General features: G+C 41.7%; 1 protein-coding gene and 1 long non-coding RNA gene across 3 annotated transcripts in view; one reads left to right on the forward strand and one right to left on the reverse strand.

The window, feature by feature from the left end:
- Nucleotides 1-20,817, reverse strand: part of LOC138803695 (D-aminoacyl-tRNA deacylase 1) — a 170,199-nt gene that overhangs the window by 137,515 nt on the left and 11,867 nt on the right. Inside the window, exon 4 of the mRNA XM_069987753.1 lies at nt 5,036-5,142. Within this exon, the coding sequence (XP_069843854.1) occupies nt 5,036-5,142 (107 nt within the window). The remainder of the gene's footprint in view (nt 1-5,035; nt 5,143-20,817) is intronic.
- LOC138803696 (uncharacterized) lies at nt 757-6,523 on the forward strand. Of its 2 annotated transcripts, none has more exons than XR_011365009.1 (3): nt 757-947; nt 4,615-4,710; nt 6,397-6,523. It is a non-coding gene; the product is annotated as an uncharacterized lncRNA (long non-coding RNA). The 2 variants fall into 2 exon arrangements; XR_011365008.1 differs by lacking the exon at nt 6,397-6,523 and adding an exon at nt 4,845-4,916.

A 20,817-nucleotide genomic window follows, 5' to 3' on the forward strand; every position in this document is an offset into this window, starting at 1 on the left:
GTAGCCACTGGTAAAACAGGCATGCCACAGAACATGCACTAGGCAACTGTCAGGCTATATCCTCCAGAACTGTGCTCTTACATGAACAGCTCTGGTTCAGTGGCTCTGCTAGTGCTACTACTTCCTATTCCATTCGGAAGTATGTCCTTCAGAGCAAGAACAGAATGCTCTTTTAGCCTCTTCTTACTGGCACGAAATATTGTAGCCTAAATATGTGAGCCTATGTGACTGATACAGCCATGAGAAACACACACGGCTACAGTGGCCAGATACAGAAAGCAGCAGAGATCTGGTTAAGGCAGCCAACCCACTGGTTGTCCTTACCAGCCCAGTCTTCACTAACAGCAGCCTTTTTGCCCATTAGTAAAGACCTGAAACTCTTGAAAATATGAAGCTCCCTGGGTTTGAAGTACAGTTTGAAAATACCTTCTCCTCTCCTCTTCCTTACTCCTATCTTTCCCTCTCGACACCTTCTCACCCCCCTCCCCTCCCTAACCTCCTCTCTTCTCTTCATCCTAAGAACTAGTTGAAGCCTGCAGTCTCCTTGGAGGCTTCCCCAGCTAAGCTTGGCAGAAGCAATGTCACTTAGAACCCAGGACAGTCACAGACAGCTCAGCCCATGGCCACAGCACATCAAGGCCCCATTTCTAGCCAAGTGACAACACACAGGCACACTTATAAGGCATCACAATGAACAGGACCCAGGAGCATATGCTTTAGGAGTGCTGGGTGTGTAAAGCAGACATCAAGACAATGTGATAGTGGCTGGGAGGAGGGCTTTCTTGGAATCGGGAGTAGAGACTTTCCTCCTCCAAGGAGAAGATGCTGGGAAGATCTGATGAAAAATAGCAAAAAAAGAGTGTGCCCACCTAAGAGGAGGCAAGAGCAGGTACAACATTGGGAAAGAAAAGAAGGAACCTCACAGGACAGACAGGAGTGTGGCAGAGGTATAGTCACTCAGATATTGCTGTGTTATCTACACGCTTGTGGAAAGGTGTGAAGGAAGAGCCGGGTCTGGATGATCCGTGACCATGTTCATTCCCTGTCATTGACCTTTCAGGTTTATGTTGCCCTAAATCCATCCTTGGAGCAGCAACTGAGGGTCAGTATGTTTTTCTCTCCTTACCATGTTCAACATGCCTAATATACCAGAAAGTGTGCATGCACGCACACACACATACACATACACACCTCTACATATTGTTTATCAAAGATAGATTTAAAAGGCTATATTCTATGGCTATAATCAAGATATCTAATAACAACAGATGCTGGAGGGGATGTAGCCAAAAGGGAACCCTACTGCATTGTTGGTAGGATTGTAAACTTGTTCAACCACTCTGGAAAGTAGTATGGAGGTTTCTCAAAAGACACCACATAGAGCTCCCCTATGACCCAGCAATCCCACTTTTGGGCATTTACCCAAATGATCACAAACAAGGGTACACTAAAGCTACCAGCACAACTATGTTTATCGCAGCATTATTTACCATAGCTAAGCTATGGAACCAACCCAGATGCCCCTCAGTAGATGAATGGATCAAGAAAATGTGGTAGATATACACAATTGAATTCTATGCCTCCATCAGAAAGAATAACAGCACCCCATTTGTTAGGAAATGGAAAGACTTGGAAAAAATTATATTAAGTGAAGTAAGCCAGGCCCAAAGAAACATAGGTCCCATGGTTTCTCTTATTTGCAATAACTAGTATATGTCTAGGTCAAGCAGAAAAGGTCAAAAGCTATGTACATATGACCATATAAGATAAGGTTAAGTAAAATGAACCCTAAGACAGGGACCTACGTGGGTTTTTTTGTTCTTACTATTGTTTTTAATGTACTTATAATGTACTATGTGATTTTTTTTTCTTTTGTATGTTCTTCCCCCATTTTCTTTTGTATATTCTTCCCCTGTTTTCAATGTATTTGATTCTGGTGCCCTCCATCTTGTATATACACTTTTCTAATTTGGGAGGGAAATGGAAAAAACAAAATGCTTAAATAGGTATACAGGTTGACCTATTGTAACCATGTACAAGACACTATGTTGAAAACAAACTTTGCAATTTGTGGGGGGTAGGGAAGGAGGAGTTGAGGAGGTGGGAAGGGAAAAGATGGTAGGGGAAAAACAAAGGAGAAGGTAACAATGCTCGATACGAAATGTACTCATTACCTTACTCATGTAACTGTAACCCCTCTGTACACTATTTTTACAATTAAAAATGTATTTTTAAAAGCCTATATTCTACAACTAGCCCCAAAAAAAACATTTTTATGTAATACAGAAACTTGCCAAAAGAACCATATTTCTGTAACATAATAGTAACTGTTTGGAATATAACAGGGAAATAAAACACTTAAAATTAAAAACTAGCTTGACAAAAACATTTATTTATCAGGAAAATAAATTTGGCTGTCCTCTCTTATCCCCACAAAAGCAAGCCAAGCAGCTGTCAGCTTTAAAAAGGAGCCCTTCTAATGAAAAGGAAAGGTGGAAAGAGGCCATAGGTAGAGGCTGAACTAGTCACCAAGACCCTTTCTGTGCCTGTTCACTGCCACCTACTGGAATGCCAGAAGACACAGATGTGCATGAATTTCTAGGATAAGGAAAATTAAAATTGAAAATTTTATGCAGTTAACAGAAAATTCCTTTAAGATTCAAAAATAACTAGATGTCTTTTGTAACCTAACAAGTCAAAAAATTCTGTTAAGAAATGTTATTTTGAACGAGCTTTACAACGTCGGTGCGGGGGGGGGGAAAGGGGGGTAAGGAGAAGGATTGGGATTGGGGGGGAGGGGGGAGGCTGGGAAGGGATGTGAAGGGTAAACAAACGAGGAGGCTGCAATGCTTGGTAAGAAATGTACGCAGTATCCTGCCCATGTAATTGTAACTCCTCTGTACAGTATGTTCACAAATAAAATTAAATTAAATTTTAAAAAAAGAAATGTTATTTTGAAAAAAAAAGAAATGTCGTTTGGGGTTTAATTCTGGAAGTTCTGATTGTTTTCTTGTATGTTTCAGGTGTACAACATGATTTTGGGGGGTCTGGAACTGGTACTGTGTTTTAAATTCATCCTTGATCACCTCACTTGCTTACAGCCAACACTCTACCACTTGAACCATGCTTCCAGCCTGGTCTTTTGCTGGATATTTAGAGCTAGAATCTCTCAGACTTTTGCCAAGGCTGGCTTCAAACCTCAAACTTCCAGGTCTCAGCCTCCTAAAGCTAAGATTATAGGCATGAACCACCAGTGCCCAGTCTTAACATGACATTTTTTTTTTGGGGGGGGGTCCGGTCATGGGGCCTGAACTCTGAGCCTGGGCGCTGTCCTTCAGCTCTTCAGCTCAAGGCTAGCACTCTACCACTTGAGCCACAGCGCCACTTCTGGCTTTTTCTTTTTGCTTATGTGGTGCTGAGGAATCGAACCCAGGGCCTCAGGCATGCAAGGCAAGCACTCTACCACTGAGCCACCTTCCCAGCCCCTCAACATGACATTTTAATATACACAGAGTGAAGTAAATACAGTCAAATCACATATTCATCATCTATACCAAAAGACTACTCTTAGCAATGTCCAGGATACAGGATGATGTTCACTAAAGCCCACATTATGCATTACATCTCTAAATTTACTTATCTTAGGTAACATCTTTATACCCTTTAACCTACACAAGAAGGTGATCATTGAAAGATGGGTGAGGATTCCAAAGGCATAAGGTATTTCCAGAAAAATATTTAGGATGAATAAAGGCTTGCTAAATGCATGACTCAACTGATACAGCACCTGCCTAGTAATCACAAGACCCTGAGTTCAAACCCTAATAACACACACACACACACACACATACACACACACACACATGAAATTAAGGTTTATAATGCAGTTAATGATATTGTATCCATGTTAATTTCGATGTCTTAATCAATGTGCTACAGTTTATAAGACATTAAAGTTTAAAAAAAAAGTCTACATTTCATGTGAATTTTTCACATTTTTTTTTTGTTGTTGTTGGTCCTGGGGCTTGAATTTAGGGCCTAGGCACTGTCCCTGAACTTCTTTTGTTCAAGGCTAGCACTCGACCACTTGAGCCACAGTGCATCAATAAGAAGAAAGGTTCCGATTCAGTTTAAAACAAACAAACATAGCTTAGCTATATGGTTCAAAGCCAGCCCAGGCAGAAAGTCCTTGAGATTTTTATCTCCAGTTAATCATCTGAAAACTAGAAATGGGGCTGTAGCTCTAAGTGGTAGAACACTAGCCCTGAGTAAAAAAAAAAAAAAAAACCTCAGGAACAGAGCCCAGGCCCTGAGTTCAAGCCCCATGACCAACAAAGGAAACAAAAACAAAAACAAAAAATATACAGTTTAGTACCAGTTACACAGCCAACTTTCTCATGTGTCACCCATGTGGCTACATCTTACAAGAGAGGAAGCAAGGAGACAGGAACAGGAGCATCCCTTTAGTTACTACTTCTCTGCCTTCCAGGCTCAAGTGTCTCTATCAAGTGTGTGCATTAACTAAAGCTTTTAAAAGAATATTAAATAAGACTACATATGTTTCAAAGACTTTCACACACCTCCTTTCTCTGCTTGCCTTTTTTCTTCTGAAAGCTTACAGAGTTGGCAGTAACTCCAAGTCAGAACAATGAGGATTTACAAAGAACCTTGGGTGGCTCATCAACCCACACTTCGGACAAAACATTTCAGGTAAATAAATGGTTCTGAATGGGTGAATCAGCCAGAGCTGCTGCTCTGCTGCCACCTAATGGCAGGTAGATGCTATAGCACTTGACCCAGGAACTGGAACCCAAGCAAATGACATTTTCTTCTCATGATTCCAGCTGGCTATATACTCAGGAGTTAAAGCACAAACATGCATTCTTGGGGAAGAAAGATATTAAAATAAATATGAGGTTACAATGACTAATGTATGTCCTCCATATCAGACTGAGAACTACTCAGTCCTTACCTGAAGCCAAGACATGTTGCTGGTACCCAGGAGACTGGCCCAGGCCCCTGACTTGAGGCTTACCTGCTTTGGGTCAGAAGTAGCAGCACCGGGAGCTGGGGATTCCAGTTCTATAGTCACAGGCCCATCATTCTGAATGTGTACTTGCATATAGGCACCAAACTTGCCATCTGAAAGAACAATTCAAAAAGCTACAAGAGCTGGCAACACAGAGTTACCCTTTCTAAAAAGCACATGCACATCAATAGAATCAGAAACCTGGGGAAGACAAGGCAGCTGACCTTAGGGGAGTGAGGAGAATGCTACAGCCTGCCCAAGACACCTGGGAAGAAAGAAAGGCCTGTAAACACCAGAGGTGGGAAAGAACATAGATCAGATGTCAGGTGCATGGTGGATAGTAAGCTGGCATGCCCACTCCGAGAAACCATGTTAGCACCATATCCAGTAAAGCCCTCTGCCTCCATCCATGAAGAGGCTCTGTGCTCAGGCCTAAGAAGTGGGCTGAGCCAGGCACTGGTGGTTCATGCTGTAATCCTAGCTACTCAGAAGGCAGAGATCTGAGGATCACGGTTCAAAGCCAGCCCCGGCAGGAAAGTCCATAAAACTCTTACCTCCAATTAACCACCAGAAAACCAGAAGCACTATGGCTCCAGTGGTAGAATGCTTGCCTTGAGCTGAAGAGCTAAAGGACAGCACCCAGAGCCAGAGTTCAAGACCAACAGCCAACAAAAAAAGGAAGAAAGAGGAGGAAGAAGGAGGAAGGAGGAAGAAGGAGGAAGAAGAAGGAAGAAGGAAGAAGAAGAAGTTGGGCTTATCTCATGCCGTAGGGCCCCTCAGATACCACAGCTCCTGAACCTGACTTCCATTAGCCTCTGCTCCTACCACAACCCCACAATTTCCACCTGATTCACTCCAACTAGTTTCCTCTCTCCCATGATCCCCAATCTCAAATGGATTTAGCAAAACAGACACATCAACCATTGGTTTTCTTCCATCCACAGATAGTAAGTAACACTGCATTATACTAGAAGCAGCCAAGCTGTTCACCAATTTTATGGGCAAGATTAATCTAGCTCCCACTGGGGAGCTGAACATACCCAAATAATAATGGTGACTCTCCATGACCTCCTATCAGATTAAAGTGGCCGCTCAAATCAACAGAGCTTTTGTTTTACCCATGTCACACTCACTAAAAAGACATCAGCTGGGAAGGAAATCATGTGTTTAATTGCATGCTAAAATTATGGCTACAATTAGTAGCGAATTTCAGCCACAGCAGTCCTCGGGAGGCTGAAGGCAGACTCAGGAGGAAAGGAATTATTTCCGACCTTGAATTTCTGTTGCCAGGATATACAGCACATGCTTCACGGTGTTTATCATTCCAAGTAACGAGAAATTTATTTTCTTTTCCTGTTTTTCTTCAGCTAAGAACAGAGCTATTATCTGAATTTCCATTTGTACACACAATAAATCCGAAGACGTGTTTTAAGAGGTCTTAAAATGGTCACATTTTTTCCAGTCCAGATCAAAGGATGAAGTTCCCCAAGAAGAATTATACTGACCATGGAAAATAAATACTTTTTGAAATAAAGGACAAAACATATCTACAAAACTACATCTGCGCTCATATGGTGATAAAATCAAATTGTTCTTAAATGTAAGTCTCAGAGCTACAGGATAAGCTCGTGTCAAACATGTTTATACCACATGTTTCAGGCACAAAAACTCGCAGCTGGGGTCCAACAGCCATGAACCAGTCTCCAGCAGCAGCTGTCCAAGGCTCCCTGCCAGCTGGATGCCAAGCTCCCACTCCTGATGCAGAATTCACCCTTTACCTGAAAAAAGCTGTTGTCTACACTCTTCTGGACAAGGCTGAATTGGCTTCCATCACTTTCTAAGAAGGCCCATAGCAAAGTTTGTCCCAGGACAAGAGCCGGACAGTTGTCCTGGGATAGTTACATCCAGGTGACTCTGCTTGTGGGTGTGTGCAGATTATGTAGAAGTCTTAGTCATTAAGAATATTCATAGTGGCGCTGTAGCTCAAGTGGTAGAGTGCTCGCCTTGAGCTGAAGAGCTGAAGGACAGTGCCCAGGCCCAGAGTTCAAGCCCCACAACGACAAAAAAAAAAAAAAAAAAAAAAAAGAATATTCATGCCTACTACTGGTTATGGTAGTACCTGGGCAAATGGGAGAATGACACAGAAAACCATGCCAGAAAACGCAAGCTATTGAAGCAAAGTAGGGAGAATTAAAGGCATGTACCATTGCATGGTTAGAAGCAAGTCCATGTTCTCTGCTCTCCAGAGCCCTGCTAGGGCTCAAAAGAAGCCCATTGAAGCACATCCCCTAACGTGGCTCTCCTCCACTAAGGGGACATTCTCACATCCAGGCTGCATTTCTGTTCTACTCATTTGTACAGAGACTGAACAAGGAAGGGGAGGGGTCACTACTAGAAATCCCAACATGGGCTATACAGGCTGGGAAAATGAAAAAAAAAAATCAAGCAAAAGAGAATGGATATAAAAATCAATACGACAGCCAGGTGAGGGCAACTGGCCAGCTGCAGGAATTTCCTCTGTACCCATAGGACTTGGACTTCATCGTGCCCATGAGCTTGTACATGGAGTCTACAGAGTAGCCCTGGAAGCCTGGCATCAGAGGCAGCTCCATCCTCACATACAGAGCTGCTTCCATACAGACAGCAGTGCTCTTCAGTGTACTCCCTCCTCCGAGGACATGACCAATGCCAGTGTACCACACTGAATAAAGACTCCAACACAGTAGCAAATGTCTGGCTCCAAAGGACCTGGAAGGCAGAGGCAAGGACTCCTGAGCCTTCAGAAGACACCAGAGGCTCCAGCAATGATTCTTCCTGTCTGTCAACAAATGGGGACATTAGAGGCACTGTAGGCACTGACAGCTCTTTCTCAAAGTGCAAGAGCCAGGTTTAGGTGAGCACAAGAACCATGGTCCAATTCCACTCTGCATTCAGGGCTGGGGAGGGATCTGGAAGAGCAAACTGTAATCTTGAGGATTCTCCCACACTCTAGGCTCCCCTTCTCCAGAATTCTGCTGGGCTCCACAGGAGGTTGAACCATTCATAGGAATACCACCTCTAGGAAACAGTCATCTACAGCCCTTCAAGAAGCACTAGAAGGGCTGGGAAGGTGGCTCAGTGGTAGAGCGCTTGCCTTGCATGCATGAGGTCCTGGGTTTGATTCTTCAGCACCACATAAGCTTAAAGAAAAAAGCCAGAAGTGGCGCTGAGCTCAAATGGTCGAGCTTGAGCTGAAGAGCTGAGGGACAGTGCCCAGGCCCAGAGTTCAGGCCCCACAACCCGACCAAAAGAAAAAAAGAAGCAGCACTAGAAGAGGCAACCAAGACCAAAAGTGCCTAATCACAGGAAAGCAAGGGTACTTGTCATTAAGGGGGCCATCCTAGTCCCAAGCCCAATGGCTAAAAATAGGAGGCTTTGTGAAAAACAAATAGTTGGATTATAAACCCCTAAGTCCAAACTTTATCTCAGGTGGGAGACTAAGTTACTCACCAAGCATGGCTTCTTGAGTTCTGGATTTGAAGCAATTATGGAAGTCAGAAGCTAGAAGTGGAACTGTGGCTAAAAGGTAGAGTGTCAATCAGCCTTGAATGGAAAAAGCTAAGGGACAGCTAGCTCCCAGGCCCTGAGTTCAAGCCCCAATACCAGAACAAAAAAAAAAAGAGTGAGCCTTAAAGCTCTCCCAACTTATGGGTTGGAGGTGACTCAGGGTAGTACACACCTGTCTAGCAAGTAAGACCCTGAGTTCAAAGCCAGTTAAAAAAAATAAAAAGTGGAATAGCTTTCCATCTACGAGGATGGCACACACAGGCTATTGTAGTGAGCACAGCCTGGAAGCAGGAGACCCAGGAAGAGGATGTCACAACCATTCAGATGAGACAACAATGGCTGTGCTGCCGTGCCTGCTGCAGTAGTGGCATCCTGTCCCTACGTTCTGTGGGCATAGCAAGGTAGAGGCTAGCAGGATTTGACAATGGACCAGGGGACAAGGAACCATACAAAACTCTGATGTTTTATATCACTTATTAGAAAATAAACCAAGACTAAAATATAAAATAAAGTAAGGAGCAAGGGGAATAAATAAACTACAGAACTAAATTTACTTTAAAAAATAAAAACTCGGGGCTGGGAAGGTGGCTCAGTGGTAGAGCGCTTGCCTTGCATGCCTGAGGCCCTGGGTTCGATTCCTCAGCATCACATAAGCAAAAAGAAAAAAGTCGGAAGTGGCACTGTGGCTCAAGTGGTAGAGCTCTAGCCTTGAGCTGAAGAGCTGAGGGACAGCACCCAGGTCCAGAGTTCAGGCCCCACGACTGGACCCAAAAAAATAAAATAAAAATAAAAACTCTATGGAAATAATGGAGATTGGAGGCATGGTTCAGGTGGTAGAGTACCAGCCAATAAGTAAAAACATCCAATACTGAGTTCAAGTCCCAACCTTGGGAAAAAAAAGAAAGAAAAAGAAAAAACTGAGTAAGGAAAATGCAACTACACTGCAATTTAAAAAAAAAAAAAAAAAAGGCTATGACTCTAGAGCTGGGTATGGTGATGTGTACCTGAGGTAGAAGGATTCAGTAGGAATTTTAGATCAGATTGAGTAACATAATTAACCTCTTTGAGAGAGAGAGAGAAAGAGAGAAAGAGAGAGAGAGAGAGAGAGAGAGAGAGAGAGAGAGAGAGAACTAGAGACAGAAAGGCTAACACCTCATAAACCTAAATAATAACAAAAAGTCTATTAAATAATCTCCAATATATCTGAAAGTCCAAATGAGGAGACAATGAGAAATGTTAATTGCTCAAAAGGATTTGAAGGGTGCTCAGAAACGAAGGAAGTCCAACCCACATAGCCTGAATAACAAGTTGTGTTAAATAATTCCTGTCACTTATATTGGTCCAGACCATAGGGAAAGATTAAAGGCTTTCCAACTTATTCTGCAAGGCCAGTGTTATCCTAATATTGAAGCTGAACATGAATAGTAAAAAATAAAAATAACAGGCCAATTTCTCATTTGAAAACAGATGCAAAGTTTCTACATGATAATCAATTAGGAAAATCAGGAAAAGATAGTAATAAAAAATGAATGTGGAGCAGGGCACCAGTGGCTCATGCCTGTAATCCTAGCTACTCAGGAGGCTGAGATCTGAGGATCACAGTTCACAGCCAGCCTGGGCAGGAAAGTCCGTGAGACTCTTATCTTCAATAAACCACCAGAAAATCTGAAATGGTGCTATGGCTCAAGTGGTAGAGCGCTCACCTTGAGCTGAAGAGCTGAGGGACAGTACCCAGGCCCGTAGTTCAAGCCCCACGACTAACAACAAAAATGAACGTGAATATAGTTTGCCACGTGGGGAAGAGGGAAGCTCAGCTATCGCTAAGATGATGTTAATATAATTCCCAGGAGAGATGTGCACAAACAAGTAAGAAAGGGAAAATTTTACTAAAGAATGAAAGAAAAGAGTGGCCCAAATCAGTTACACACATGTATCAACTTCTACACAAAAGCATCTGTCCATACAGCAGCTTTCCAGCCTGTCACTCATGAACAATGAAGACACAATCCCACATTGTAATTTCCTGAATTTATCTTTAATAACTTTATTGTATTGAAATGTGATATACAAAGGAGTTACAGTTACACAAGTAAGGAAATTAGCATATTTTTTGTCAAACGGTGTTTCCCCCTCCCTCATTTTCTCCCACTTTCCCTCTCCCTAACTCCCCTCCTTCCCAAATTATAAAGTTCATTTCCAACATAGTGTCTTGTGATTATCATTAATGCATTGGTCCATCCTTAGTCCTTTGTGTCACCATTTTGTTATTCCCCTTCCCTTCCCCAAGTCAGACAAAACATATATACAAGACACAGGGTACCAAAATAAAAACAGTGACAAAGGGGACAAATCGAAGGAAAAAAAAATGAAAGAAAAGGGGCTGGGAAGGTGGCTCAGAGGTAGAGCATTTGCCTTGTATGCATGAGGCCCTGGGTTTGATTCCTCAGCACCACATAAGCAAAAAGAAAAAAGCCGGGAGTGGCGCTGTGGCTCAAGTGGTAGAGCGCTAGCCTTGAGCTGAGGAGCTGAGGGACAGCGCCCAGGCCCAGAGTTCAGGCCCCATGACAGACCCCAAAAAATAATAACTTAAATTAAAAAATTTTAAAAATGAAAGAAAAAAGAAATAACTTCATACAGTACATTTTAAAAAATACAAAAAAAAAAAAAAAAAACCTCTTGTTACCTTATCTTGGAGTCCATTTCAATTACCATCATTTTATATGGCCATATACATATAGCTGTTGAGCAACTGTGATCCTCTGCTAGGACTATCCTAGACATATACTAATTATTACAAATGAGGGAAACCATGGAGCCTGTTTCTTTGGGTCTGGCTTTAAAATAATGACTTTAGCAACACAGACCTTGTTAAGATCTATAAAACAGGCTTCTTCTGAAAATTCATTCATGCTGCTAAAATGATATAAGTAGTTAAAAGAGGCAGAAAATTAAAGAAATCCATAGACATTAAGTATTAACCATAAAGCAAGGATATGATCTCCTGGTACCTTCTCTTTGCATGATGAAGATGCAGGAGACCTGCACTTGATGAATGTTCCTTGCAAGGCACAAAGCACCTTCCTTAAGTGTCTGCCCACATTTCTTTAGCTCTTTGACAGCCATGACAGATCAGACTCGGTATAGAAAATACAGGTAGCTCTTTTAACACTGCAGCAATACTTCCTTATTAAATAAAGTCCATGGGTGAATGCCTTCCTGAGCCCCTTACATATGACTCAGAACTGGAACTAGAAACTTGAGAAGAAATGCCCTCTTTCTACTCTATTTTGGACTGAAATTAATTTTTTTTCCTGGCTGTAATAGTAGTGTATGTTCAGCATTCAACTTGGAAAGTGTTTAACACCTCCCGCCAAATGTGCTTTCAACATTTACCCCAAGCCTGGGAGCTGCAGAGGCCACAAATGACTCAAGTTTCTAGGCTCACTCACACAGTCCAGGGGCTCAGTAAAGGCACCTTCAGTTCTACCTCCCTCTTATAATAGAGGAAGAATACTGAAACTGATGCACTAGAATTTTTCCTCTAACACAGTTACTTGAAGAAGAGCAAGAGAGTAAAAAAAAGGCCCCTCCCTTTGAGAAAGCACAAGACCAGGAACCATGAAAGATTCGAGGTAGCTGCAAAACACTTCACACCGGGGCTGGGAAGGTGGCTCAGTTGTAGAATGCTTGCCTTGCATGCCTGAGGCCCTGGGTTTGATTCCTCAGCACCACATAAGCAAAAAGAAAAAAGCCAGAAGTGGCGCTGTGGCTCAAGTGGGAAAGCTCTAGCCTTGAGCTGAAGAGCTGAGGGACAGTGCCTAGGCCCAGAGTTCAGGCCCCATGACTGGACCCAAAAAGTTAAATTAAATTAAAAAAAAAAAAAAACGCTTCACACCTTCCACTCCAGGATGTATGTATCCCAACCCTTGTATCCCTTCTGAGTGAGCTGAGCAGTGATACTCTGAGACAAATAACATACAGTAGAAGTAAGCCTGTGCCTGTTTGCACGTCTGGACTTCTATCTCCTGTCTTGCAACACATTCTTATCATGTTTGCTCTGGAAGGATCCAATACCACATTAGAAACTCAACTATAATGAAACAGATTGATTGTGAGAGGCCCAGCAATGTGGGAGGCCCAGGAGGATGAGATGAAGGAGGAGGAGTTAGGGGAAGAAAGAGCAGGAGGAAAGTCCATCATGAAAAGGAGGAATACAGGGACTGGGAAGGTAGCTCAGTGGTAGAATGCTTGCCTTGCATGCATGAGGCCCTGGGTTCGATTTGTCAGGACCACATAAGCAGAAAAAGCCAGAAGTAGTGCTATGGCTCAAGTAGTGCTAAGCCTCAAGCTGAAGAGCTGAGGGACAGCGTCCAGGCCCAGAGTTCAAGCCCCACAACCAACAAAAAAAAAATAGAAGAAGAAGAAAGAAAAGAAAAGAAGAGAGAGAGAGGCAGGGAGGGAGGGAGAGAGGAAGGATGGAAGGAAGGAAGGAAGGAAGGAAGGAAGGAAGGAAGGAAGGAAGGAAGGAAGGAAAGAAGGAAGAGAAAAAAAGAAAAGGAGGAAGGCAGCAATGGAGGGAGAGGAAAGGTGTACACACTAACTAGAGAACTTGCTGGAATACAACAAGAGCCTCTAAATCACCCACAACAACATCTCCTGGTTCTATAGTTATCTCTTAGGTCACCCTCTGGTCTCAGCTTAAATACGTCTTCATATGTGTTTGCTGAAGTCAGTGCAACTGATGACCATGTTGTCAGACTGCCAACAATGCTTGTCAGCACTCTCTTGCACTTCTCCATCCACATCTGTCCTGAACCTCTTGGACCCTCTCAGGTCAGTTGTATATGTGCTAGAGCTAGGAGCTAATCTTTCCCAGAGACCTGGCCACAAGCTGTTTGCTTCCTCCAGCCAGGTATACGACCACTTCTTGTGACCAGATATTTATCCAAACTCCTGTCTAGTCTCCTATTCAAAAAGAAGTGCATTGTGTACCTATCCACGTCCTGGATACCCAAGGTGCACTGAAAGCTGTCTTGCTACAGCACTGTTTCTTAGGGTTATCAGACACACCATTCGCCCAGAGGTTCCAGGAATGTAGGATGCTTAGTACTCAACCTAGAGAGTCCTAAGCAGATCTGAACCCAGCTCTGAAGCTGACCTATCCAGTGTCCTGAATCATCACACCAGAGGAGACAGAGTCAGTGTTCCCAATTTAAATATATAATTCCCAGAAGCTCTAATTTCTATTTAAGTGGAATGTGCATGCCCACATTCAAGCATAACAATTAGCAACTTTCTGCTAATTGATATCCTCTTGTATCTAGATCCAAAAAAAAAAAAACCCTCACAGAGGAAAACCACATATATTGTTCAGTGCTGTACTGTGGATGCTTGGTTCATTCTTCCTATAACACTACCCAGATTCCACTAAAGACATGACACCCTTCAACAAACCTTAAATTTTCATTTTATCACTTAAATTAAGCATATTCATTTTATCTTGCTTTGGGGCACCATTTGCTTTTATTAGAGGTGGATTTTCACAAAATTAAGCTCAAAGAAACACTCAGTATCTCTAACACAAGACTGCCTAAGAGCTTCTCTGAACCAAGTAAGCAGCTTGAAAGTCTGTTTTTTGGAAATTCCTTTTGAGCTTTTTTTCTTCTTTATTTTTTGCTATGCTTGGTCAAAACCACATGTAATAAATCTACAAACAAGGGGGGCTTATTTCAGTATGCCAGAATCAAGAAGGTCCAATAAATGATCTAAAATCCAGACTAGAGAAAATGGAACCCAAGTACACTGATACCACCACCTTCATACCTAATCCACAGCATGCACCACACCAGTCAAGAGAAAATTTTGATTTAAAAAAAATTCTTGGGCTAGGAATGTGGCTTAGCCTGAGTGCTTGCCTAGCAAGCCCTGGGTTTGATTCCTCAGTACCACATAAACAGAAAAATCCACAAGTGGCACTGTAGCTCAAGTGATAGAGTGCTAGCTTTGAGCAAAAGAAGCTCAGGGACAGTGCCCAGGCCTAAGCCCCAGGACTGAAACAAAAAAAAAAAATTATTGGGCTGGGAATGTGGTTTAGTGGTAGACTGCTTGCCTAGCATGCATGAAACACTGGGTTCGATTCCTTAGTACAACATAACAGAAAAAGATGGAAGTAGCGCTGTGGCTCAAGAATACAACACTAGCCTTGAGCCAAAGAAGCTCAGGGCCAGCACCCAGGCCCTGAGTTCAAGCCCCAGGACTGGCAAAAAAAAAATTATCATTTGCTCATGCACAGTTGATAAATAAGAGAGACTGTGCATACACCAGAGGCCACATCAGGGCCAAGGGGGTTATATAGGCGAGAAGACCTAGAAAAGCAGGAACAAAATGACCACTTTCAGCAGAAGAGAAAAACCCTCAGCAGAAGCAGAAAGCACCTTGAACTGCATTTTATAAAAAATGAAAAACACAGCCGGGCACCAGTGGCTCATGCCGGTAATCCTAGCTACTCAGGAGGCTGAGATCTGAGGATTGCCAATCAAAGCTAGCCTGGGCAGGAAAGTCCATGAAACTCATCTCCAATAAACTACTGGAAAAGCAGAAGTGGCACTGTAGCTCAAGTGGTAGAGTACTTGCCTTGAGCTGAACGGCTGAGAGACAGCACTCAGGCCCAGAGTTCAAGCCCCATGACCAACAACAAAAAAAAAAAAAAAAAAAAGAAAGAAAGAAAGAAAAATACATGCCTACTGCCTGCTAGCACAGACATAGATCTTAGTGGGCTTCTATTTATCCTATTCTCATGAGCCCTGTGAGTTGCGGTTTTGCAAAACATGAGGTTTTTCAGAATAGGTATCCTAGTGTAGCAAAAGCACTCCTGCTTTTATCTACCTGCCCCACATACTATGAGCTCCCTTTGACCAGGGAGGGTATCTCTTTCCCCAGTAGAATAAAACCAGATGACAGCACCAGGACTGGTGCTGTCTTATTTATAGAGAAATCACAAAAATATAACTTGAGTGGAAACAGTAGAAGGTAAACCGGCAGAAAAATGATATATCTAAAATACTAGATTAACACTACTCTGAGATATAAGACAAACTAGCCATAGGGAGTGCTACTCTTCTCACCAGATCTATGTGAAATGCAAAATGTCCCACTGACATCCTTGGGCACGGAACAGAAGAAAGGAAAGGCCCCAATGGACCTGATGAATATAGGCTAACACAGAAGCCCAATGAGGGAAGATAGTATGGTTTTTGTAGTGAACCCTGGATTATAGAGATGGCTGGCAATTCCAGACTTGGACACTTATTTGATGAATGACCTTATCTGTTGACCCTCAAGTTTTTCCTCTGCAAAATAAGAGAGATGCTAGTGCCCACCTGACAGGACTGTTGTGAAGATTCAATAGGATAAAAAAGGGAGACAGCGAGGACGTAGCCCTTGCCCAGCATGTACACGATCCAGTGTTTAGGGAGGGGAGAAGGTTTACTTTTCATAGGGCCTGATAACAATAATAACAATAATAAATGTGTGTGAGGACCAAACCATAACTAGCCTGACCTCAGGAGCTCCCATTTCATATGAATCTAGGAAAAAGCTTGGGTGCAGACCCCCAAGCAAGCTATGAAATAATGGGAACTGGAGGGCAGAGCTTGCTGTCCAGTACTTGAACCACAGATGCTCTTTTCAGTGCTCTGTGCAAGGAGGACTGTGGCTGGCAAGGAATGTCTGTCATCAAACGGGTACCAGCTGGGGCATGAAAGAAAATACAGAAAGAATAAAAGGGACAATAACTGTCTAGTCAAACTTTAGCAATAAATAAAGTGAAAAATAATTTTAAAATATATGTTAAATAAAATTTCAGTTATGAGAGAAAGGAGTGAAAAGAGATGTTAAATCTAATTAAACTACCTTCAGTTTAGAGCTGCTGAAGTGGCCCTGCAAATCATAAAACAAAGAAAATGTATTCAGCAATTTGTTTACATTCCAACATCCCTTGGGCTCACAGAAGACTTTCCATCTTGGAGGTGGAAGCCAAATTCTTAAAATTAACCAAAAGACAGAAAATGTCTAAGGCATACTTTATGTACTTCATTCCACTGAAAGCTGTAAAAGCATTAATGTCAAGAGAAACAGTGACAGTGATTATATGCTGTTGATATAACTGTAGTCCTCTTGAACTCCCAAAAGACTTGGAAATTGTGATTAGAACTCTTTGCATAACTCATGTTAACCTTTCATAAACATGATCAGATGTATCATATGCCATGAGCTTAAATTTGGATCCATTTTTAAGTTATATTGTTTACAGTACACCAATCCAGACATTTCACATATTTTCCTGAATGAAATGCCTATCATCAAAAAAGTAAAAGGTATTTTTAAGGAAACAAAGTACCTAATAATGTATAACACCCCCTTCCTTAAGGAGTTAGATGAAATAAGATAGATGAAAGCTATTTTACTTTCACTCAAGCCTTCCATAATATCTGTCAATATTCTGCCATTTAAAATGCTTTCTGAAACACATTTGAGATTACTCTGAAATGGTATGATTCTAAAAACATCTAAAGCAGAGAAGACAGTGCTGGCAGCATCTCAGTCTCCTTCAGCAAAAAAAAAAAAAAATCATTACTCACAGTATCTGTCTTAATTACTCATTCTGTGAAAAACATATTTTCAGCAAAGCCATGTCAGACAACCATCCATCCCCCGACAGGACTTAAATAAGGCATTCTAAACTTAGCTATTTCCAAAAGCAGCAGACATGTTCCATGGATGTAAACAGTGGGATCTGATTTAAGGCAGGAGTGGGTATCCTGCTCAAGTGGAATCCATGTGCCCTATAGCAAAAGGACATACTTCTCAAGTAAGAAAATTAAAAGGAAATGCAAGGAGAAAAAGGGGTATCGCCTACCTAAACTTGAGTGAACCTGAAGAGCTCACAATCCTCAATGACAGGTTCTGCTATAGAACTTTAAAAATATTGAATAAAGGGCTGGGAAGGTGGCTCAGTGGTAGAGCGCTTGCCTTGCATGCATGAGGCCCTGAATTCGACTCCTCAGCACCACATAAGCAAAAAGAAGCCGGAAGTGGCACTGTGGCTCAAGTAGTAGAGTGCTAGCCTTGAGCTGAAGAGCTGAGGGACAACGCCCAAGCCCAGAGTTCAGGCCCCATGACCGGACCCAAAAAAAAAAAAATTGAATAAACTTTATCACCCACATCTGAAAACAAGCCCAATAAAATAAGAGACCTGGGATGCAACTCAGTGGTAGAGTGTTTGTCAAGCATTTCCAAGACCCTGGGTTCAATTCCCAGCATCACATAAACTGATGTGAGTTTATTTCACTCAGAGAGAAAATTAAAGCATAAGAAACAATGCAAGCTGACAATAGCAACAATAATATCTACAAAAGAGTATCACAAGCCAGGCACCACTGGCTCACACCTGCAATCCTAGGTATTCAGGAGGTTGAGATCTGTGGACCATGGTTCAAAGTCAGCCCAGGCAGGATAGCCCATGAGACTCTTATCTCAATTAATCACCAAAAACCTGGAATTGGAGCTGCGGATCAAGTGATAGAGTGCCAACATGGAGCAAAAAACCTCAGGGACAGTGCCCAGTACCTGAGTCTAAGCCTCAGGACTAGCACTGAAAGAGAAAAACAGAGTGTGACAGGAGCAAGAGATACTACAGTTAGACAGTGAAAGACATGTTCTACTTTAAAAGGTCTCAAAATACTATATTACCACAGGAGTTGAATATGTTTTGCAGAAACTTTAGAAACTAAAGACAAAACATGATGGTATTAAATCACCTAGAAACATGAAAAAATCCTAGAAGTGAATGGCCTTAAAGATGTTTCAGAATCATACTTCTCATAAGTCAGGACCACTATTCTGAAACATTTTCTAACTAATCATAATTAATCAAACTAGGTTGACATCCTCCACAATGAGCAAACAAAGGCCTAAATTTACAATATCCAGTATGGTAGACAGTAGCTATACATGGTCTTTGCATACTTGAAACATGGCAAATCCAAAGAAAGAGGTGATGCTAAACTGCACACAGGATTTCAAGGACTCAGGTCAGAAGGCTTAGTCCAAAATGGAAAATAAGGAAATACATAACACGGAATGTGTGTGTTAGAAATAAAGATGGGGGGCTGGGAAGGTGGCTCAGTGGTAGAGCGCTTGCCTTGCATGCCTGAGGCCCTGGGTTCGATTCCTCAGCACCACATAAGCAAAAAGAAAAAAGCCAGAAGTGGCGCTGTGGCTCAAGAGGTAGAGCATTAGCCTTGAGTTGAAGAGCTGAGGGACAGTGCCCAGGCCCAGAGTTCAGGCCCCACGACTGGACCCAAAAAAAAAAAAAAAAGAAAGAAAGAAAGATGGAAGTAGAGGTGTAGCTCAAGTGATAGAGAACTGGCCTTAAATGAAAAGGCTCATGGCCAGCACCCAGGCATGGTAATGCAAACCTAAAATTCCAATAACTCAGAAGGCTGAAGCAAGAGGATGCAAATTCAAAGACAAGACTTGGCTACATAAGTTTCAACCTGGCCTGGATGAGATGTCACAAAAAACAAAACACACAAAAAAATGAAAAAGACACTACAGTTAACATCATACGTAACAGTGTAAAACTAGACTCCTTTCCACTAAAAGTGTAAGAGCAGGAATAAGTCTAGGATTTCTTTCTCATCACTGCTTTTTATCTTACTATAAGTCATAGCAAATAAAATAAAGCAAGAAAAGGAAATAAAAGATATAGTGATTGGGAAAGAAAAATTATCACAAATAATATGATTATCTATGGAGAAAATAGCAAAGGATCAACAATACAACAATTTAAAAAACTCCTAAAATGAATATGATATTATAACAAGATTATAGGATACAAGATTAAGCTCAAAAGGCAATCCTTTTCCTATATAGTACCAATAAATAAGCAAATGGAATTTAAAAGTAAGCATGCAATTCAATTAACCTCAGAAATGAAATACTTAGATATGATTTTTTTTTTTTTTTGGTCGGTTGTGAGGCCTGAACTCTGGGCCTGGGTGCTGTCCCTCAGCTCTTCAGCTCAAGGCGAGTGCTCTACCACTTGAGCTACAGCGCCACTTCGGGTTCTCTGGTGGTTTATTGGAAATAGATAGAAGTCTCACGGTCTCTCCTGCCCGGGCTGGCTTTGAACCGCAATCCTCAGATCTCAGCTTCCTGAGTAGCTAGGATTACAGGTGTGAGCCACCAGCGCCCGGCCTTAGATATTAATTTATAAATATGTACATGATCTGTATGAAAAAAACTAGAAAACTGATTTTAAAAATCAAAGAACTAAATAAGTAGTAACAATTCACATTTTTGGAGAGGAAGATTCAATATAGTCAAGATGTCAGGTCTTCTCAACTTGATCTATACATTCATCTCCATCCCAAACAAAATCCCAGCATGTAACTTTGTAGACATACAAACTTTCTGGAAAGTTTATATGGAAAAGCTAGAGGACTGATACTACATGATGTCAAGACTTACTATAAGGTGACAGTAATCAAGACAGTATGGTCTTAGAAAAAGAACAGATATCGATTAGTGGAGGAGAAAAGAAAGCCCAGAAATAGACTGAAATAAAATATACCAGCTCATTGATACAAGAGCAAAGACAAGAAAAAGGAGAAAGGAGCCTCCTCAGCAAATGATGCTAGAAAAATTGGACATCCACATGCATAAAAACTGAATCTAGACACAGACCAAAGTAAGCAAGAGAAATAATTAGATAAAGGCTAAACATTACTATTTGTCCTCACAAAATCAGTCAAAATAGTTCATTAACTTACATATGGAAACTATGAAATTCTTAGACAACAATGAGAAAGTCTACATAATGATAGATATATGATGACTTTTTAGACATAAACCAAAGCCAAATTCATGAAAGAAAAAACTGATAAGCTGTTCTTCACTAAAAATAAAGTGCTCTGCTCTATGAAAGACACTGTCAAGGTAATTAAAACTCAAGCCACACAAAGGGAGAAAGGATTTGCTAATGATAAAGACATCTTATAAATGATAAAAAGACTGATATTAAAAATACACACAAATAACTTTTTTTTCCTTTTTGTTTTTGTTTGGTCATGGGGCTTGAGAGACCTGGGCACTGTCCCTGAGCTCCTTTTGCTCAAGACTAGCACTCTACCACTATGAGCCACAATGCCACTTCTGGGTTTTTAGTGGTTAATCGGAGA

The sequence above is a fragment of the Dipodomys merriami genome, unplaced genomic scaffold (assembly GCF_024711535.1).
Source record: "Dipodomys merriami isolate MVZ:Mamm:240054 unplaced genomic scaffold, mDipMer1.0.p SCAF_346, whole genome shotgun sequence".
NCBI classification, from domain to species: domain Eukaryota; kingdom Metazoa; phylum Chordata; class Mammalia; order Rodentia; family Heteromyidae; genus Dipodomys; species Dipodomys merriami.